Source organism: Patiria miniata, unplaced genomic scaffold (assembly GCF_015706575.1).
Source record: "Patiria miniata isolate m_02_andy unplaced genomic scaffold, ASM1570657v1 HiC_scaffold_1, whole genome shotgun sequence".
In the NCBI taxonomy this organism is placed as follows: domain Eukaryota; kingdom Metazoa; phylum Echinodermata; class Asteroidea; order Valvatida; family Asterinidae; genus Patiria; species Patiria miniata.
This window is the reverse complement of record NW_024037047.1, coordinates 24,178,517-24,198,518: the sequence shown is the minus strand read 5'-3', so window position 1 is coordinate 24,198,518 and position 20,002 is coordinate 24,178,517. Positions and strand designations below refer to the sequence as shown.

At 39.9% G+C, this 20,002-nt stretch overlaps 1 protein-coding gene across 8 annotated transcripts in view; it reads right to left on the bottom strand.

The window, feature by feature from the left end:
• Nucleotides 1-20,002, bottom strand: part of LOC119726279 (signal peptide, CUB and EGF-like domain-containing protein 1) — a 53,021-nt gene that overhangs the window by 11,692 nt on the left and 21,327 nt on the right. Inside the window, exons 1-13 of one of the 8 annotated variants that reach the window (XM_038197973.1) lie at nt 17,889-19,013; nt 10,445-10,567; nt 9,811-9,933; nt 8,810-8,932; nt 8,250-8,375; nt 7,654-7,770; nt 7,298-7,342; nt 5,603-5,719; nt 4,895-5,017; nt 3,434-3,550; nt 2,356-2,478; nt 1,229-1,468; nt 197-322 (exon numbers count right to left, since the gene is read on the bottom strand). In XM_038197973.1, coding sequence (XP_038053901.1) covers nt 197-322; nt 1,229-1,468; nt 2,356-2,478; nt 3,434-3,550; nt 4,895-5,017; nt 5,603-5,719; nt 7,298-7,342; nt 7,654-7,770; nt 8,250-8,375; nt 8,810-8,932; nt 9,811-9,933; nt 10,445-10,567; nt 17,889-17,961 — 1,576 coding nt within the window. In that variant the 5' untranslated portion in view covers nt 17,962-19,013. Of the gene's footprint in view, nt 1-196; nt 323-1,228; nt 1,469-2,355; nt 2,479-3,433; nt 3,551-4,894; nt 5,018-5,602; nt 5,738-7,297; nt 7,343-7,653; nt 7,771-8,249; nt 8,376-8,809; nt 8,933-9,810; nt 9,934-10,444; nt 10,568-17,888; nt 19,014-20,002 lie in introns of those variants that run through there. The other 7 variants (XM_038197941.1, XM_038197932.1, XM_038197936.1 and 4 more) reach the window with 7 other exon arrangements.

Genomic DNA, 20,002 nt, shown 5'->3' with positions numbered 1-20,002 from the left:
TCCATTCGTCAGCGCAAAACTGTCCCACAATGCCTCGCGACACATGGCTTCACTGACAACTTCCGGTCTTCACAAAAAGGGGTCAAAGGTGCTACTGCTGAAACCTCCCACATGGCGTATTAATAACTTGTGTTAGTAAAGCAAATGGTAGAAAAGAAAAATACGAGCAACTTGCGATGCAGCGTGTGTGGTGTACCTGATAACTTCTTACTTAGGAAATCCGATACCACGGACTCGGAGCGCGTGAAGCGGCGTAACTCACAGTCTTCCGCCGTGAAGGTGAAGCGGGCTTTGTGGTGGTACGTCGGTGCGTTCACTGAGGCTAGGGGCGGAAGACAAAAAAGTACTTCCCTGAAACACTGAGAGAATCCTTAACACTATAAGTCGGACTATTTCGCAGCTTCTGTTTCAGGGATGATCGGGAGTCAGGGAATTCTGTTTTGCTGAAAATGTTGAAGTTCATGAATAGATTCTTTCTTGGCCGAAATTGTCCTCACGGAAGTTTAGACATAGGTTTTCTTTTATTTACGTAATTTCAAAACTTCCGATCGTATTATAACTTAATGTGAGTGTTGCCTTGGTGACATCATGGTATTGGTAAACGCTTGGTATTAATAGTTTTTTTTTTTCTACTTTGGTATTGTAATATACATTAATAGTGCCATCTTAACACCAACAAATTAATTCTCACCAACGATTTTTTTTCTTTCACAATAGGCGATAGATGAAAATTTTATACTTACCAAAGCAAATACTCACATGGTTTTGTCGTATGCCGTAAATTGCTGTTTTTATTGTTTTATTGGTTTACACCAGGAAATTGATTTCGTATTTGATTGAACATAAATTTGAATATTGAATCTTGAAGCAGCAGTGTAGTGTGATGTTTATAATACGACATGTAAGATAAGTAATTTTAACGATAGGTAGAAAAGCTACACGCGTGCAGCAACAGCACATAATCATTTCCTACTTCATGGCAGTATAAATACTGACACTTTGCTTACTAAAACGGGACTGTAGTGTAAATATAACTCGATTTGATTGGTGCAAATTCTAACGTCAACTTTTCAGTGTACTCCATGATTCGTTCATGTTACCGATAGACAAAGGCATCGTCGTACTCATTACCAGAAAAAGTGTAAATTGGCACAGGTGTTTTTCCCGACACCATCAATTAGTGTTTAATAACTGTCAAACAATATACATGGTCAAAGATGGTTCTTACCTGAGCAACTCGGCAGCGCCTCGTCCGCCTCTTGCAGCGGTAGCTCCGTGGCGTTCACCCCGTTGGTCCACCGGTACTCGGTACTGTCCCCGCACCGGTAGGTGTAGGCTCTCCGTCCGGACGAGGTGAAGTGAGAATTAGACTCGCACTTAAGCGAACAAGTCTCCTCGTCGTCACTGGTGCTGCAGGACAGAATGGCCCGGGCAGGCGGGCGCAGTGGCACGCATCGAGATATCTCTGCTTGAATATGAAAACGAAATATTGGACTACGATTGTAAATACCGCACTGCTGCAAGTCTACTATTCCTACCGATTATAAAACATTTTGTATTACTTCAATTCAAAACAAATTCGTTCCACACTTTCTTCGTGATAATAAGAAGCAGAACAATTTTACAAATTGATTTGGAAAACAACCAAGAAGGAAAGAAATGTAAAGAATTTAACAATTTGATTGTCTTTTTTGTTGATTGTTTGTTTTGTTGTTAGTTTGCTTGTTTGTTGTGTTCTGTATGCTTGTGTCTGTCTGTCTATTAGTGGTACTTTTTTTCTGTAGATTATGTGTCATGTTACTGAGTGTGTAACAATTGTGCTGTCATAGTTGGAGAGCCTCTCGATAAGCTTTTAAAAAAAATAAGTTTTTTTTTGACAATCCTACAGACCTATATATGAAATTATTTAATGCTTTGGGTTTTACTTTTTTTGTATTTTAATTTCTTGAATCTTAGCCTTTTAGCTCGTCCTTTTGCTCATTTCCATTGTTGTGACTTTTATTTTTATGTCATGAATTTACTCTTTTTGTCATATATTTGAAATGTCATGTACTTTGCCTGAAAAATCGTCTAATAAATAATAAATAACATAAAAAAATAAAACAATTCAAAAATTATTTTAAAAAGTGTTACTGTTAGTGTTATAAGAACCGCGGTGCGTATATGACACCAACAGTAACACAAACAGTGTTTTCATAATTGAAACCACGCATGCAGATTACAAAATTAAGGTACTCGACGTCGACACCAACGTTTGAAAACTGATAACACTTTTTGTGTAAAATTTACACTAGTGAAATACAATGAAGTGTAACTTCTCATTACACTTGCTGAAAGTATGAATCCCTGTCTCACCAATGCAGTCTTTCTTGTTGTGGTGGAGACGGTAACCAGGCTGGCATTCGCACACGTAGGTGCCGGGCAGGTTTCTGCACATGTGTTGGCAGCCACCAGCATCGATGGAACACTCGTCTATGTCTGGCGTTGAGAAGGGACAAAAATGGTGGGACTTAAATCATTGTAATATTTTATGATTGTCAAAACTATGAGCAGAACAATCACCATTATCACAATCATCACAATTAACACAAAAATCAATTGCAACATTATCATCGCAATCAATGTTTTCCCATTTTACCATTTTCATCACCATTTTTACTTAATTTAACCATCACTACCATTTTTACAATTACTATTATCATCACAGTCATCACCACCCTTTCGAACTCATCAACATGAGAATCATCCAAATCACCTCTTTTATCTCAATCACCAAATCATCACCATCACACATACCTCTGTCACATTATTGTCACCCAAATCACCATCATAATCTGGCGGTGGTAATTTCAGTTTTAAGTAATTCTCAGCCCCACTTAAGTTTTGAATCTCATTTCGTTACAATTACAAATCAAAATGTAGCAACAACACTCGACCAAAAAAGAAAGTCCCCCGCAATACTTTTTTGTCGAACTCAAAAACTACTGGGCACATCTTGCTCAAATTAAGACTGATCAGTACAGAAATTCCTTAGCAATCCAGCCATACTCTTTGTTTGGCCCAAAACAGTGATAATGTGTACACAATGATGCAGTTTATGACAAATGGTACCGAAACAAAATTGCACTTTCGTATACGTGCAAGGTGAGTGTGAACCACAACTTGCACGTATACAAAAGTGCAACTGCTTTCGGTATCATTTGTCATAAATTGCATGAATTTGTACACATTATCACTGTTTTGGGGCCAAATAAAGAGTTTGGCTGGATTGTTAAGGAATTTCTGCAATGATGAGTCGTTATTTGAGCTAAAGGTGCTCAGTAGTTTTTGAGTTAGACAAACAAGTATTGCAAGGGGGGACTTTCTTTTTGGTTGAGTGTATTTAAAATCTAGGCTTGATCGTTAATTAGAGCCCACATAATTATGGTGTTACCTCCACAATGGGTGATGCCATACGCCTGGTATCCGTCATCGCATAAGCAGCGAAATCCCCCAGGGTAGTTAAGACAAGTGTGGTCACACGTGGCGTTAACGGAGCATTCATCTACATCTGGCGAGAAACAACACCTTTAAAAGCATTTCCAACTTGGCCACCCTATATTGGTATTCTCAATACGGTTTGAAATTCGTTCGAACACAAAATTAATACTTGTAATACAGCATGGCGTTTCGATCCTACAGGGCGAGTCAAAAAAAGCGGAACCCAAACCCCCCAAAAATATATTTCATATTTTAAAAACATTATGTAGCACCAAACATAATAATGACTGGAAAGCCAATTTCATAAGCTACTTTTAGGTGAAAAAAGTTACTGAAATTGCTCAATCCAACAAAGAAAATCACCATTTAAACGCAATGACCCTAAAACCTGTTTCGTCCAATAAAAGCAGTTTATTGTGTATTCCGACTGTTTGGAACAACAAATAAAATGACACCGAATTGTTTCAAGTTCAACAACTGTCAACTACTGTAGTACACAATATCTTTACTCACAACCCTGGTTAGGCAAACAATATGATTTATAAAATCCACTTTTTTTTAAAAGACGGGCCATCAAAAGGAAGTTTGTTGAATATTTTTATTTTTTAAACTAAGGTTTTATCGCTGGTTATGTTTGAAGACAATTGTGAAGACGATTCCTGAAATTGCACTTTTTGGAAAAAGAGAGGTTTTAGGGTCATTCTGTTTTCGTCATAATTTTTTCATCTAAAAGAAGCTAATGAAATCAGCTTTCCAATCATTATTATGTTTGGTGCTTCATATTTTTTTAAATATGAAATATAATTTTTGGGGTTTTGGTTCCGCTTTTTTTGACTCGCCCTGTTTAACAGAATATCCCAAAGGCAAGCTTGTGATGAAGTTCGAATCAAGTGCGACGAAACAATCAAATTCTCCTTCTGCTTGTGAAAGCAATTTGTTCTGGACCTTTATTCACGGTAAAGATAAAATAGAATAGCCGACATCCAGATGCCCGGTCGTAAACCCAGCCACACAACGTGCATTAAAATATAATATAAATCACATGAAAAGTGTGAAAACTTCTTTAAATGAATCAGGAAAAAATCAAGTGCACAGCAGTTTTCTAGAGGACCATCAGACTACTATGCCGGGAAGATCTAGAAAATTCTACTGACATTTACACCTTTAAAGGATGCTTTTTGGAGGGAAATATTTCCCAAAAGTAATGTATCACTTTCACTTTAAAAATAAAACGATCAGAGAAAGTTAAAGACGACAAATCAAGCTTTAGTTTGATGTGTGACGAACTGCCTTAAAAGCTGTGTTTTCCTGAATTGTTTTTGGAAGTGAGGGTACTCATCAATAGTGGCAATTTATGTAGAAGCTTATAGCCTCCAACCCTACAATACATAATATGTTCATGTTGTGTGCATACCCACGCAAGACCGGCCGTCTCGTAGTAGCTTATATCCGCCGGGGCAGCTGCATTCAAAGTCCCCGATCGTGTTGGTACAGCGATACTCGCACTCGCCGTTGTTCATCGCACACTCGTCGATATCTAACAAAGAAACCAAAACAAAAAATAAACACTCACAGAAGCCAAATCTCAGATTGTGCACCAAACTACGATGAAATAACTGAGTTTTCTATTCCTAATTTCTTCTGCGAAACAAATACTTTTGTGTATGAAAATGCAAAATACAAAATGTAGTCATCCATTTTGAAAGTAATGCATCACAAGTTCTCTTTTTATCCCTACCTTCAAAATCGACCCATCTCCCAAGCAAGGCTATTTATAGAAAATACGTCATCTTTGATCTACTATTGCTCCACTGTATAAAGTTATTTCCATGTACTGTGGTTATCACTCCAGAATCATCATATTGTATAGACGTGGGAGACAAAAAGAACGTTTGCCTGTTCATTTCCTTCGCTTCTCAAAATTGTCTTTTCTGTTTTCAAAAAAATGCATGATTGATAAAAACGACATGCAATTATGCAAATCATTATGCTTTATGATTACTTCCTGTCGCACCTAGCTTCTTCATTCCGACTTTGTACATCATGCAACTGACCTCTACACCTTCGCACATCTACTCGGAGTTCTAAGCTCCTCCTATCTATGAAGAATCACTGCACTGACCTCTACACGTTCTGCCGTCTACTTGCAGTTCGAATCCGTCCGGGCAGCTGCAGCGCACTCCTGTGGGCGTGTCGGAACAAACTCGATCGCAACCACCGTTATTTAGGCCGCATGTTTCTAGGTAGAAAGCATCACCTATTATGACTGATACATATTCATCGTATTTTGCATATCGCCGCTTCATTAAGTTATAACCAATAAGACCACAAAATAATAACCTATTCTCCATGCTGATATCCGTTGCACAGTCTGAATCAATGAAATGCAAATTTCGGGATACTAAACCGACAAAATCTTCCATTTCCATTTTCAGCTATTTCACAATAGTAAGAACCTCACTTTCATCATAAAAGTTAGCAAAGTTGATTTGTCAAAGAGTTTGACTTTGGAGAAATGAACAACAAACAACTGCATGCATGGGCTATATCAAATTAGTAGGTGCATAAAAGAAGGTGCAACTACCAATGCAGCAAATAAATCAAAATTAAATTAACGAAAATCGAGCGCAGTGCAGGTTGAAGAGCATTTGAAATACAGACAGGTAACTTCAGAAATACTAAATGATGCATTCGGAAAAGAGTTAGGAAGAGCAGCCATGCATGCTAGATTTTGAAAGGGGCGGTCAAAGGTCAATTGAAATCGAAAGGCGCCCCCAAAGAGCAGACAGGCAAAGAGCGCCATCAAGAGGTCGAAGAGGGGATACACAGGATTTGAAGTAGATGGCGATATACATGTAGAAGTCCGAGACAGAAGTGCGTATACATTCAGTTTACCAAAGCTGCAGACAGGAAATAGAATTTAAGAATTCAAGATTCAGATCAGAACAAAGGGGATGATGAGAATGTTTATGTATAGCAGGGGAAAAAAAGTAGAATTGAAAAATTCCCGAGCGTAAACTGAAAAGATGTTACTACCTGATAGGGTAAAGTCATGTGTATCCTCGTACGCCTCTCCATACCAAAGCGTTGGGATTAAAATATGAATAGAAATACTTTACTTAACAGGAAAAGAGTTAACCTTGCGTCATGATTTCAGAGATCAAACTTAATTCAAGGGCTTAATTCAGCAAGAGAAACACCCAAATCACGATTTTTTTTGTGTGAGGGACACTCGGTTGAGGAGGTGCTGGAAAATAAGATTGCGTTGTTAAAACTATGAACTACAAGAATTGCTACGAAAGAAATGATCTACGTGCAATTTCTAAATGTTTGTTTTCTAATAGAATCTTAGGCCTACACGCTTTTGCAATGGAAAGGAGCTCTGCATTTTGGCCAAACATCTAGCCTGGCGAATTTGGTAAAATACACGGTGCAGCTGGCATGATTAACAGCAACAGCCTGACATGATATCTGTGTTATATTGGCGTCAGGCTCTCTGTCGTATAGCATGACAGATATTACAACTCTCGTCGAAGTCACCAGACTATATTCATGACCCAGCTTTCAATTCACTCCAGTAGTAGGAGTTGATCACGTGATAAGAATTAATGGCTGCCCGCAAGATAACATGTTTACAAGATTACATGTTTGCTGTTAAACTTATTTAAATCAGTATTTTGAGTTAGTTTTCCAAAGGAAACTGCAGGCATTGTGTTGTCCATGCTTCGGTGCTAGAGAAACCAGAAACCGATTTCATAGCTTGTTATTCGTGCGGTACATTTAGTAACTTTTCAGCTCAGCATATATATCTGCTTACCAGGCATACTGTAGATGAGGGTCTTGCTTACTCTGTGAACGCCCTCTGTTGATTTCAATTATAAACCAGCAGGCCAAAAAAAGGAATTATCGAAGCAGACCTCGTATAATTAAATCTCTTTGTTTCTGTGATAACAGACTATTCATTGAATGACTCGAAAAAAATGCCTTTAAACACCGTTATACCTATTAGGTTAAAAATTCAGGCAATTTTACAGCTTTGAAATTGCATACTGTGTGCACGTTTTGCCTGTCACTTTGGTTGAGAACAACAGAGGGCGTACTCTACGATAACAAAGCTCAAACTGGCAAAGCGTAGACTAGCAAACTAGTCCACAGCCGTGCATATAGGCTTACCTACGCAAGTCTTTCCGTCCGTGTGCAGGTTATACTTTTCATGACAGCTGCAGAGAGGACCGATGGGCGAGTCGGAGCAGATGTGTTGACACTCACCATTACCGTGCATGCAGGTCGCTGTAAGGTGACAATGGCATTGGCAATGGCAATCAGTGACGACCATAACATTGAAAATGGAACAATACATGAGCTCAAGCAACTGAACAAAACAGAGAACGTATAATAAAGAAAATGTTGGCACAATGGCACTAACCATTGGCATGCATTCATGTCGCTACAGGGTGACAATGACACATGATCTGATATCAAAAACATAAACAATCACAGATCACGTTTTTGAAAAAAAGGCAAATGTTTCATGGTTGCATTTTTTGGGTCCCCCGTATATAGCGCCTGCCTCAAATCCTGGTCAAAAATCAAATAACAATTTTCAATTCCAGCATCTCAAGTGCATCGTTTTTGTAACTTCGAAATTCGCCTTCACGGTCTCAATTGGCAGTGATCTCCCCATGCAACCATCATTGCCAGACAAATTGAATAATATTTTACTCAAGAGAACCACTGCACTTCTTTCCAGTTTACGCTTGCCTACTTACGTATGCAGTTCTTTTTATTACCAGCAAGCATGAAACCCGGTCGGCACTGGCATATCGAGTGGTCATTGGCGATGTCCACGCAGTAGTGACCACAGCCAAGGTTGGCATTCCCACAACCCGGGTGATCTGGACAGTAAGAGAGCAAGCACAGTTACACAGATTTCACTTAAGAAGTAGAAAAACCACAACTATTTTGTTTTTGGATGAAAGAATGGAAACATTTCTAAAGTTTCTTAAAAGGGCTAAATGTTCTTACATCAATATCCTGTTGTAACAGGCTTAATAAACAGCAGATCTTTTCCGTTTTCCCTTACAGTTTTGTGTTCCACTATTCTTGAAACGTTTTGACAAATCACTGAAATCTGTAATCAAAACCCTTCACCGTAATCATGCAACAGTTGCATGAGGTTTTTGTCACTATTTTATAATGTTATATAACCCATCAGCTTACATTCAAAAATGTAGTTTGTTTTATATAAAGGTCAGTTTACGTTTACAAAAATTGTTGTTTGACCATACAGAAATGTTGCTACAATTGATTCCAAAAGTTGAAGTCTTACCCGAACATGTCATCCCATCTGCGTTCAAAAAGTAGTTCTGTGGGCAAGTACACATGTAACTGCCAATAGTGTTGATGCATTCATGTTGGCAGCCATGTTGATCGGATGCACACTCATCTTGATCTGAATACCAATTCGCCAAAAGATTACAAACACTGCAATGTTGAATTTACACTACTATATATGTAAGCACTTGTAATCAAACATCACAGATATGAATCTGTAGACAGATTTTCCTTGTGAAGGTTTTGACCATTTTCCGGTCCAGAGCAGGACTCCATATTATTTACTTCAATTGTATATACGAATAAAATATAAATGATAAATTAAAGCCCAGATTGAGAATGTTTCATTATACTCTTAACTTCATCAAGTTTTGCAGAGGTCATCATTCTACAGGGTGAGTAAAAAAAAAGGAAACTCAAAGGACAGGACACATTTGTGTATTAAGTTTTGCCTGTAGCACTTTCAAAATCTAGGATATGAAAGTTATTAAGCCTTCTTTTAGTGCAAGAATCATTCAAGTCACTCATGTACTTTTTAAGTTACGGGATTTTTAACACAAACACCGTTTTCAAGTGCTATCCACGGATCACAAAAAAGGTAAGAGTTCTTTCAGCAAAACAAAAATAATTCTAATAGAGATGCATGTGAACTTGAAAAGTACATGAGTGATTCGAATGATTCTTGTACTAAAAGAAAGCTCATTGATTGGGCTTTCATATCTTAGATTTTGATAGTGCTACCGGTAAACCTTCATTCAACAATTAGTCCTGTCATTTGGGTTTCGTTTTATTTTACACAACCTGTATGTGTATCAACGACTTCAAAACGCTGAACTCTCCGATTTCAGAACGCTAAACCTTTGGAAAATGAAAACGTGAACAGCGAATTGATTGATTTATCCTTGTTTGTGACCATGTTTATTGTGCCGGCAGAGGGAGCCATTGTGCCTCTGTTGTCCTCTCTTTTAAATAGCTAACAATATTTATGTTACTCACCGATGCAATCTTTTCCCTCCGGATGTAAGAGGAATCCCGCTAAACAACCGCAGTAGTAGCTTCCTGGTATGTTGGTACACGTGTGCACACAACCGCCATTTTTACTGCTGCATTCATCCACATCTGTAAACAAAAAAGGCATCATTTAGATGTTGACATCATTTTAGATTGATCGCCTGCTTGTTTGCCTACGTACACTCCACAATGTTAAGAATTGGACAATAGAAGATACAGTTTTGGATGTCAGAGGAATACCTCAGAGAGTAAAGATTTCACATAATGCACCAGGTTAGATTTTCAAAACATGGTCACGCCGGATGGAAGGCAGGGCACAACATTAAAATTACCTGTTACCCCTCGAATTCCTAATAGCTTTTTACAAACAATTGAGGGGATTGTCAATGCGGTAAACAAGTAGATTTGGGAGTTAAAAACCAAACAGTAGCAGACCTCATTCGTAACGACCATCTAAATGGGCTTTTTGTGGTTTTAATTCAAGCACATCGAACGAAAACAAATCAGCTTGTGCACTGTCTATGACACCCCACCCCCTTCGCCACCTAATCCCTTTGCCACCACCACCACTACCAAAGGGGTGCAAACCACACCTCCCGTACTACTTCCATGAACTTACCAACACATGAGCTGCCTTGCCTGTTGTATCCGTTCTTGCATGCACACCTGTAGGAGCGTCTCGTCTGCGTACAAACTGCGTTCTCTTCACAAGTATGCCGTCCATCATTGCACTCATCTTCCTCTGTTTAGCAAAGCAGTTTTAACAGTTGCATTTTATTCACGAGAAAATTCTTTTAAAGTTGGTTTGCTTCCGGTAATTGCATCTTCGAGTTGTCGTGTACAAGTACAGTCTGCCCCGAGCCTACACGGCTCGTCAGGTCTGTGTTTATCTCCAGTATCCTTGGCATAACATGACGAAATATTTACGCACAAATCTATGGCACAGTGAACCTATCCAAAGATTAGTTGTTTTTGTTCATCTTCAAAATCGATTGGTTCATTAAATCTTAGGTTTGTGCACATATTGCCTTGTTTTTCATCCATACCCGCAAAGAAATGCAAAAAATCGACAAGGTTTAACACCGCAGTTCATGTATAGTGTGGACAACCAACAAGACTTATGCAACCTACATGAATGGCCCGTTGATACAGTTGGAGGTTATTCCCCATTCAAAGAGGATTTAAAGATCTCGTCTCTTCTCTCTTCTAAATCGCGGAAATCCCTCCTAGCCTAAGGCATGCTTTCCTCATCATATGATCTGTTTTATTTACGAGGAGTCTCAAGTCATATATGCACCCTCTTATCTTGTCGATAGGTCTGGGCGAGTAGTCGATTTTTCGACTACTATTCGAGTACTCGCAAGGAAATTACTCGCGAGTAGTCGAGTACTCGCGAGTAGTTGAGTACTCGCGAGTAGTTAACTGAATTTCCATAAAAGCAGAAAAATGACATATACGTTAGTGTGACGTGAAGTAACAAGCAAATAGTGTGCAAGTCACACCACATTCTTCAGCAATGAGATATCCTGACTGTGCGACGTTTTGGGTATTTACTTGACCTTTGTTGTTGTTGTTTTTTTGGGGGGGGGAATAGAATCCTAGGGAGAGAGAGGCGGAGGGAGTGATTCCCTGTTTGCAGGGGACGTATATTGAGCCGTGAACCCTAAACCCTGGATTGCTACTCGCGAGTACCTGTTTCTACTCGCCCCAGGACGAGTACTTGAGTAGATGAAAAACCACGAGTAGAACAACGAGTAGCGTCAATTACTCGCCCAGCGGTACTTGTCGCCCTGTAATTTCATCATCTGTAGACCTAAATCTCGAATTCGGTTTAAAACTGGAGAAACACAAGTACATGTGTATACAGTCAATTAAGAAGCGTCTTCACACCGAAAGCAGTGTCTTCTGTAACACGTTCACATAGAATACAACGAAACTTGTGGAAAAGTTCAGTATTCTTAGTTAATCTTAGTTGCGACTTAAGGCTTAACGGATAGAATTAGGGGATCTTTGGTGAAATCACATTAAAGGGAATATACAACATTTGCAAACATCGAAAAATAAAACTACCAAGTTTTTGCGAAATACCTTAATAGGATGTTGGTAAATGACAGTCTAAAGCATCCTGTAAAATTATGGCACCTGGTATACTGTCATTTTCAAGAAAAGTGGTATTTTTGTATCAATTTCCAACGCTGATCGGCCGATCAGCGTTGGAAATAACTGGCTTTTTTTCAAATACTGGCCCCAATTGACCATCGCACTTGTTTGCAATCGATTACAAACCTATGAACGGGTACGAGCCAGCTAGACTGGTTCCCTGACCTTACAATTCCCCAATGTATGTAAACTGCTCTGTTTCTTCTTATATGGAGTCAGGGAACCAGACTACAGGAAAATGATCGTTTTTCTTGGTTTTTATAGCATTTTCGAACCCCAAACCTCCAAAAAGTCAGTGTAACTATATTTGCTTTATATTTCCAACCCCCCAATCCCATCCATTTCTGAAAATTACAGCAAAAGCAAATGATGTATATTCCCTTTAATCCAATTTGCTTTTTTCACAGAAAATGTGACCGGGGACCTTCGGGAATTGGCGACCCTATTGTCCTCTATTGTTCAATGTCTCCTACTGAATGCAGAAACAAACTCAAACACACCCACGTTTGTTTATGGTGTAAATCGAGGATTTTCTTTTGTTCCTCTACCCTTTTCCTTTGTTTGTACTCTTTTTCGCAACAGCTCTCACTGGTTTTGTACACGTTTTCCGACCGAGGAGTCCTCGATTCGGTTTCTGTCCTCGATTCACCTATGATGTTGCACGTGTGTCCTCGATTTGCACCATTAACACGCACAACAACAACAACCTAAAAGGGGAACTAAAACAGAGGGCGGGGCTTGTGATATAGAAAAGGGGACTTACATCAGCTCCTGCTACAAACCTTCAACAAGCTTCAATGACCAATGTGATAGTCAGAAAAATGCATGCGCACCAAGTTTGGGCTATCTGCCAATTGGCCAATATAATGATTGGCGTTACAGCGAAGCAAACATTACGTTGGAAGGCGGCCAATGTTATCGCGAGTTATGCCGAATATTTTATTGACTGAAACAAACATCAGTTTCCCGCAATTTCTGGGATATCGGCCAAACCTTGATGACAAGTCTTGCCTTTGCAAGGTAGACAAACTTTGCATTAAATACAGAGATTCTCTAATGGTTGTCACTTTACTTTTTATATTAAACTTCTCCACGTTGGAATAATGGGAATAACAAGACAAATTTGCGATTTCGCAGTTTTGTTCATCCTGAGGTCGTGATTTTCTTAGCGATATCGGATTTTCTCGAACCGTTCTGTCCTTGTGGTTTGTGTATGAACGTTGTAAGCAATGGCTCATGACCTCCCCCCCCCCGCCCCCCCCCCAAAAAAAAAAATCTAGAAATTGTTTTATCTACCTCCAACATTTGATTATGAGATTTGATTATCAGATCTCGTAAGCTACACTTTTAGATTAAAAAAACACTGACTAGTTTCTCTAGTTCTTGAGAACAGACTAGAAATCCAGTTGCTTAGGCCAAATCGAGTTGCTTGCATTATTAAATAAACTTAACTAAAAGGGATAGTTTATATACATTTAAGAGTAGAAAGTTGCACACAATATTTCCTCAGAATTTTGTTTTTAAGGACCTTTTAAGCCTTCGACAAGACACTAAAATGAATAACCCTCACAAGAAAGAAATTTGTTCGACTCCGTTTTCGCTTCACTTGGCTGACCCTAACTTCCCAGTCGAGTTTGAATGTTTTGTAGTCAAATCTTACAATTGTTTTAGTGAGGGCCCTCAAAAAAAATGTTGTAGATCTGTGAAGTATGTCGGGTTGGGGAGAATGTATCCATTTGTCACCCGCCGCGCGTGTAAATTGAGTTACTTAACACAGACGGTTCAAAACACTTATCATATAATTCAATTGTGCGCAACGGCGGGGTTGCTAGAATATCGTCTCTCTCTGTAAAAAAAAAAAAAAAGGTCGAGTAAGCGGGACAACAATGCGAGAAACATTATGCACTTTGGTTTTCTCGAACCTAACCCTCCCCCCCCAAAGGAAATCACCATTCCCAACTGGTATAATCCATGTACATGTATTATAAAATATAAGTTTTAATAATCAGTTAAGTATAAACGAACAAGTTATTGAAATTACAAGGTAGAGAAGTATTATTGTGTGGTCTGGTCGATTCGTCCTGACTGAAGAAGACCACGGTGTACTGATCGAAACGTCGATGATAGCGTAAGGTCGACAGTGTCGAACTGTTAAACAGAATGAACAGGGTTGTTGACAAATCCGAGCACGCTAACAATTCTATCACGAAGGCCCCCCTCAATGGCGGAAGCATTGTGCTGCCATTTGCTCGTATCGTATAACCCTATACGGGGCAGTTGTTCTGTACAATAGAATGCAGGATGGTTTCTCCATCGAAGGGGGCCTCATGAGTTTACACAGTGGTCATGTGCCTCGATTCGTAGTACAGAAAACCCCAAGAACTGCATAATAATAGTTGTTGGGCGAGGTATTCAATTCACTTCACAACGGAGTTAATTTTGCTCTTTGTGTGCATTCTTTCCGTTTGTTTAATTGAAGGAACAAAATAACTGCAAATCTTTCGTAGGGTTCATTACAACTAACCAGGGCCCAATTTCAACAGCCGATTTTGTGCTAACATGGCCTCTGTCTGTTCCACAGAGGTTGCGAGTAGTAAGCGCAGCAAAATCACGCATAACCTCGGATAAATAAATTGCTTGAATCAGTGACGTAATAATTGAAATCCCCATGCGTGCGCAACCCTTAGCACGCCCACGCCATGAAATAGGCGTGGGCGTGCTAAGGGTTGCGATAATATGAAATTGCAAAAAACATGTTTTTTAATTACTTTCGTAACTAACTTGTCATGATAATTTCATATTTGTTTCTTAGTACCTTAAAACATTTGAAACAAGATAATGCTATTGTGTATGGGCCTAATGTTGTTTGTTTCATTTCAATTTCAAACCCACATCATAAAATTTTCAAATGGTACCAAAATTATACCTAACTTACATTTCAGGATCTTCGCAGTTTACCAAAGTCAACTGCTGCATACACAAAATATTATGTCTCTTCTTCACATTTTAGTTTCCAATTTGAATAATATTTCCCTTGGGCTTAATCCTATTACATCTTCCACTTGGAATCAATTGGGCGCCTTCGGCAGTGTCTCACGCCCACCATTAATTAGCTCTATATCATGGACAGGTGCCTTACCGGTCACCTACACCCACGCAGCATCGCCCAGCGTTACGCTGACATTTAACAATCATTTTTTTGCTTAATTCCATTATTAATACGGAAACATTTCGAGAGGAAATATTTAAGTAATGTATGGCATGTCTAAGTCTCGCAAATAATGTCAGAAAGAATACCAAAGACTAAGAAAAGTGAACATGAAAAATGTATTTTTTAAAGTGCAAAACAGAGTCTTCAGTACATTTAAACTTGTTGATTTTATGTACTGACACGTTCTGTTACCACATCCATACTGAAATTTGTATCCCTGTGGAGACATTTCTTTGTTCTCGGGTACTAACGTTTTCGAGTTTGAAAGTACAGTTTCAAAATGCTCTTATTTCAACCAGAATTAATTTCCTTGGCAGAAATTCGGACTTAATATCCCTTTTCTAAACTCTACCATTTGCGACAGATCAACATACCTTGGAAATTCCTAGTTTTTGAGTAAAATCCATATATCTATTTCGTGAAAACCTTGTGGAGACGTATTCATCTATAGAAATTGCCCTGTGGAGACGTAGGCCGTATGCAATATTTTGTTCCCTATTGTGTGCATGTCTCCAGAGGGCACGGTGTATCAGATCAAACCTTCCATACTGTGTTCATGTCCGCCATACAAACCTACAAGTCTCATTGTTGAATTTCAATGGCACTTTGTTTTGAACTAACAATTTCTCTGCAAGTTTTACAGGGCTCAAGAAACAAGCATGAGTTCATTATTACCTCCGCCAGGGAGGTTGTATTTTCATCGGATTTGTTTGTTGGTTGGTTCGTCTGTTAACAAGATAACTCACAAAGTTATGGACGGATTTGCAAGAATTTTTTTTAGGGGTGGTCCTTGGTACAAGTACAAATCGATTAGATTTTGGAAGTGATCCGGATCTGGGTCTGGATCCAGGATTCTTTTTAAGGATTTGTCACCATTTATGCGAGTATTTCTTTTGGGTGTACTGACATTATGGCGGGGAATTGTTTAGCTTTGGCGGAGGTTTGCGCTCTCTGAGTGTTTTTAGTTGCATAATGTTCCACACAAAATATTGTTATAACTACGGAAACACAATGAAGAATTTGTGAGGCGTTCTGGCACGAGACACAACTAGTCAGAGGTCAAAATGAGGGTTTGTGGGTATTTGCACTTCAATCGGACATTCAGATGACAAGATAATGGCTATTAAAAATAAGTTTGCACCTATCGACATGTCAAAAAGTAAAGTACAATGTACTGAGAAACAGGCATTTATAGATTCAAAATTTGTAGTTGTGAAAATAAAAGATGCCAATTCCTTAAAAACACTTTTATTCCACGATTTGTTATACTGTTTGTTTAAAACATGTCTGGTAGACATATCAAAGGTTTAAAATAGCAATATATCTGAAAACCGAAAAAAAAAATCACCCCATTCATTGTTGTTTTTTTGTTGTTGGCATTTTCCTCCACTAAGGCCGGTGCCGAGTTCCGTCCCTTTTTGCCAGAACGCCTCAAATTTGTACAAATGCACGACCTGTTGTTCTGTTTTTGTAATGTTCTGGTGATGTCGGCCTATGTTTGATGAGGTTTCTGTATGCTGCGAAGTTTTCAAGGCAAGTTCTGCAGACTTGAAGAAATGAGCATGAGAGCGTTCCTTTAATCCAGCAAGGAATAAAAAAAAAAGTCTCTTGGGGAAACTTACGTATGAAAAGCAAATTGGAGGCTCTCACCCACAACTACGCAATGGAATGTTAAGGTTTTTTCATGAGCGCTTCTCGCCCATCGAAACTGTTCCTTCTGGTACTGATGATGCTGTTTGTAACCCCAAAAGTTAAACAGCATCAAGATCCGGACCTCAATTGTTCCCAAAAGCATACAAATAGAAACATACCAACATTTTAGTAGTGGGGAAATTGAGGTCACTTGGTAGTCTATAGAAGAGTCTCGAGACACAAAATGCAACATGATGTTATTTTCGTACTTAGGCAACCCCGTACGCAAGCTTAAAATAAACCTATGGATTTGTCAGCGAGGTTTCTGTTCCTCTATAATCTTTCCAAGTTGAGTAAAGTTGGCGAATACACACCATGTGGACAGGTGCATGAAGTGAAAGAGAAGTGGTTCCGCGAACTAAACATACAGCACGCCGCTGTCCAAGACCAGCTCTTTTATTCAATATTTGGTTGGAATACACCACTACAGAATTTAACTTCTACAAGTCCGAACAACTACATGGCGTCACTGTTGTGCTGCACTGCCAGTACATGTTTTCATTTTCTTCAATAGAATAACAGTAGTCATGTAGTTTAGGACACCTCGAAATGTTTTACAAGTTTCATTCATGCATCAAAACCTTTCCCTCTTTCCACAAAATTAAGCTAGCTGATATTCCACATGGTATTTTAGCGAAGTACATGATTCAAAACACATAAAGTGACTTTTCGTGCTTGTATCATCGCCAATATGATATTTAGGTATTAAGGCTCAAGTGTGTCTTTTCCTGGTCTTATAATATGGAAAGGGGTCCTCAACTACACCGTTACCAAAGTAGGCTACAGTAAAATTCACGATGAGCACTTTCTTGGAAAGGTTAAGCTATCAAATAATGATTTTTTAAATCTGCATCGGGAACCCTGTTTCGGCTGCAGTTCTGTGTGCCATAAATGGCGGAAATCATTGTAAACATTATAAGAGCAGGCACGAAATGCGTTGTCTTGGTAACTGACTCTGTAATTGATGGCTAAAAGGTGGCCAAGTCGGCTAATGACTTACCTGTCTTGTCGGTAAGCACCGGTAGAACACATTGCAATAAACAAAGCTGGAGAATTAAATAAACAGGTTTCATGTTGGGGGCGACTTGGCTGGGGGTGAAGTACGGTGACCGGTGGTGCGCCGAGCTAGCAGGGTAGCTAATGTCACTCGTCGCCGGTGATGTCCTATTCAATTACGTTGATGTGGACGCCGTGTGACCGGTGCTGGGGCTGACATGCAAAGAAACACCAGGCAGGTTGGCGCGAGAAAGCCCGGACAATGATTCCCTCCGAGAAGACGGCAAGATGATGAAGTCCAGAGCAGAGATTTTCCAACTTGTCTGCGCAGGATGAGCGATAGCGAAGGTGACACCGAACACAACCCAAGACACTGCGGAGGCGTCGGGAGCAAAAGTGCCGCTCCACCGATAAAGAAACCCTGGTGGAAGTGTTAGGGAAGACTCGCCGCGGTGCGAAACTTTTATTGCTCTGGAAACAAGCCAGACACCGCTAAATGGTGACAAGGGATGAATTGCAAAATAGGCTGAGCCCTGAGGGGGACACGAAATAAAGAGAAAAAAAATGTAGTCGGCTCCTGAGGCTACATACTTGCGCGGTCCTTCCGACTAGACACTGGTGTGTTACATAGACGGGCCGTATATGCATACATATCCACCGACACTTTGACGTATTTAGGCCATGATGCTATTAAGGAATTTGTTCCCCTCCTTGTTGGCCTGCTCGCCAAGGAGGGAGGAGCGAGCCCTTCTTAAAGCTTAAGTAGTTGTGATTGTTCCCGATTAAGTGCTCTCACTCTCGACTTGCCTCTTTTTTTCTCTCTCTCTAGCTAGCTCTCTCCTCAATGCTTCAATCGAGAGCCGCATCAATGCACCTGCAGCTTAGCCCGCCTGCCGATCACGTGATCCCATAACACCTTTTCCTGGTCCAATCGGGTAGCGCCATGGAGCCGTCTGTCTTGACTCCCCCACTCCCTCCATCCACCAGTGAATTCTGATCCGCCACGGGGTACGTCCCGTGCGCCAGAAAAGTTTCCAGACTCGGGTTTTCGCTCCATTATTCCCACCTCTAGCTCCTCACCGTCCGATTCCTAGTGAATGAAAACAGCAGCCTCTCAATAGCTCAACCACAATGGCTTGATGTAGTCAGCCGTGGGTAAACCACACGCCATCTCAGTGATATCAATGTCTGCTTAAAATGCGAACACTTCCTGCTCAACGAGGCAATAATCGGATATACATCCGTAAACACTAGGCGAGTTTAAAAGACGACCGCCAGTAAAATATGATTTCACCAATTGTTTTTCCTTCCAGGTTCCTAAGCGCGGCATCGCCACCAGTCTCACTTTCTTTACCTTCTCCTCATGTTCCTCTTCGTCCCGAAGCCGAAGTGAAATTGATCTGTTGACTTGCTGAGGTTAACGAGGCACTGTTTAGAGCTGAGGAGAGCGAGCCAAGTGTGTGAGTACGAGACACAAAACAGACCCCGCTTTGCCGACACACTGCAGGCGTGCGGAGCGGCACAGGGGTCGCCCTGTAGATTTCTCCCCATTAGCGATTCGGGACGGCATTCGCCCAAGTGTTTTTCCGATGTGAGAAATGAAAAATACAACCCATTAAAGGGCCACATCAATCCAATTTCACATCACTGTTTTTTTTTCTTAATTAATTTTACTTCATCCTTACAAATTCGAAAGTCAGGCTCAACAGGACTGTCGAAGGGGACTACCCGATGTTCCCCAATACCGATGTTCCCCGGAATCCTTAGGAAGTAAATTAGGGTTAGGGTTAGGGTTATAGGGTCGGGATTTCGGGGAACATCGGTATTAGGGAACATAGGTATGCACCCCTATCGAATACACCTTTCACGACACAAGAGTTCTCTTTATACTCATCAATTTGAGTATTTAACAAATTCAAATCGTTCCACACACAACTCCTCTAACTGCTCTTTAAAAGACAATTCAAATGTCAAATATGAAGACAAAAGCTTATATTTCTAGTCATGTTCGCTTTCATGGTCACAGATAAACTCTAAGTCATTTTTAAGAGACACAACAATTCTTCTCAGCTTATAAAAAATGTATTTTACACTGAGATGTAGACAGGCAGTGACAGT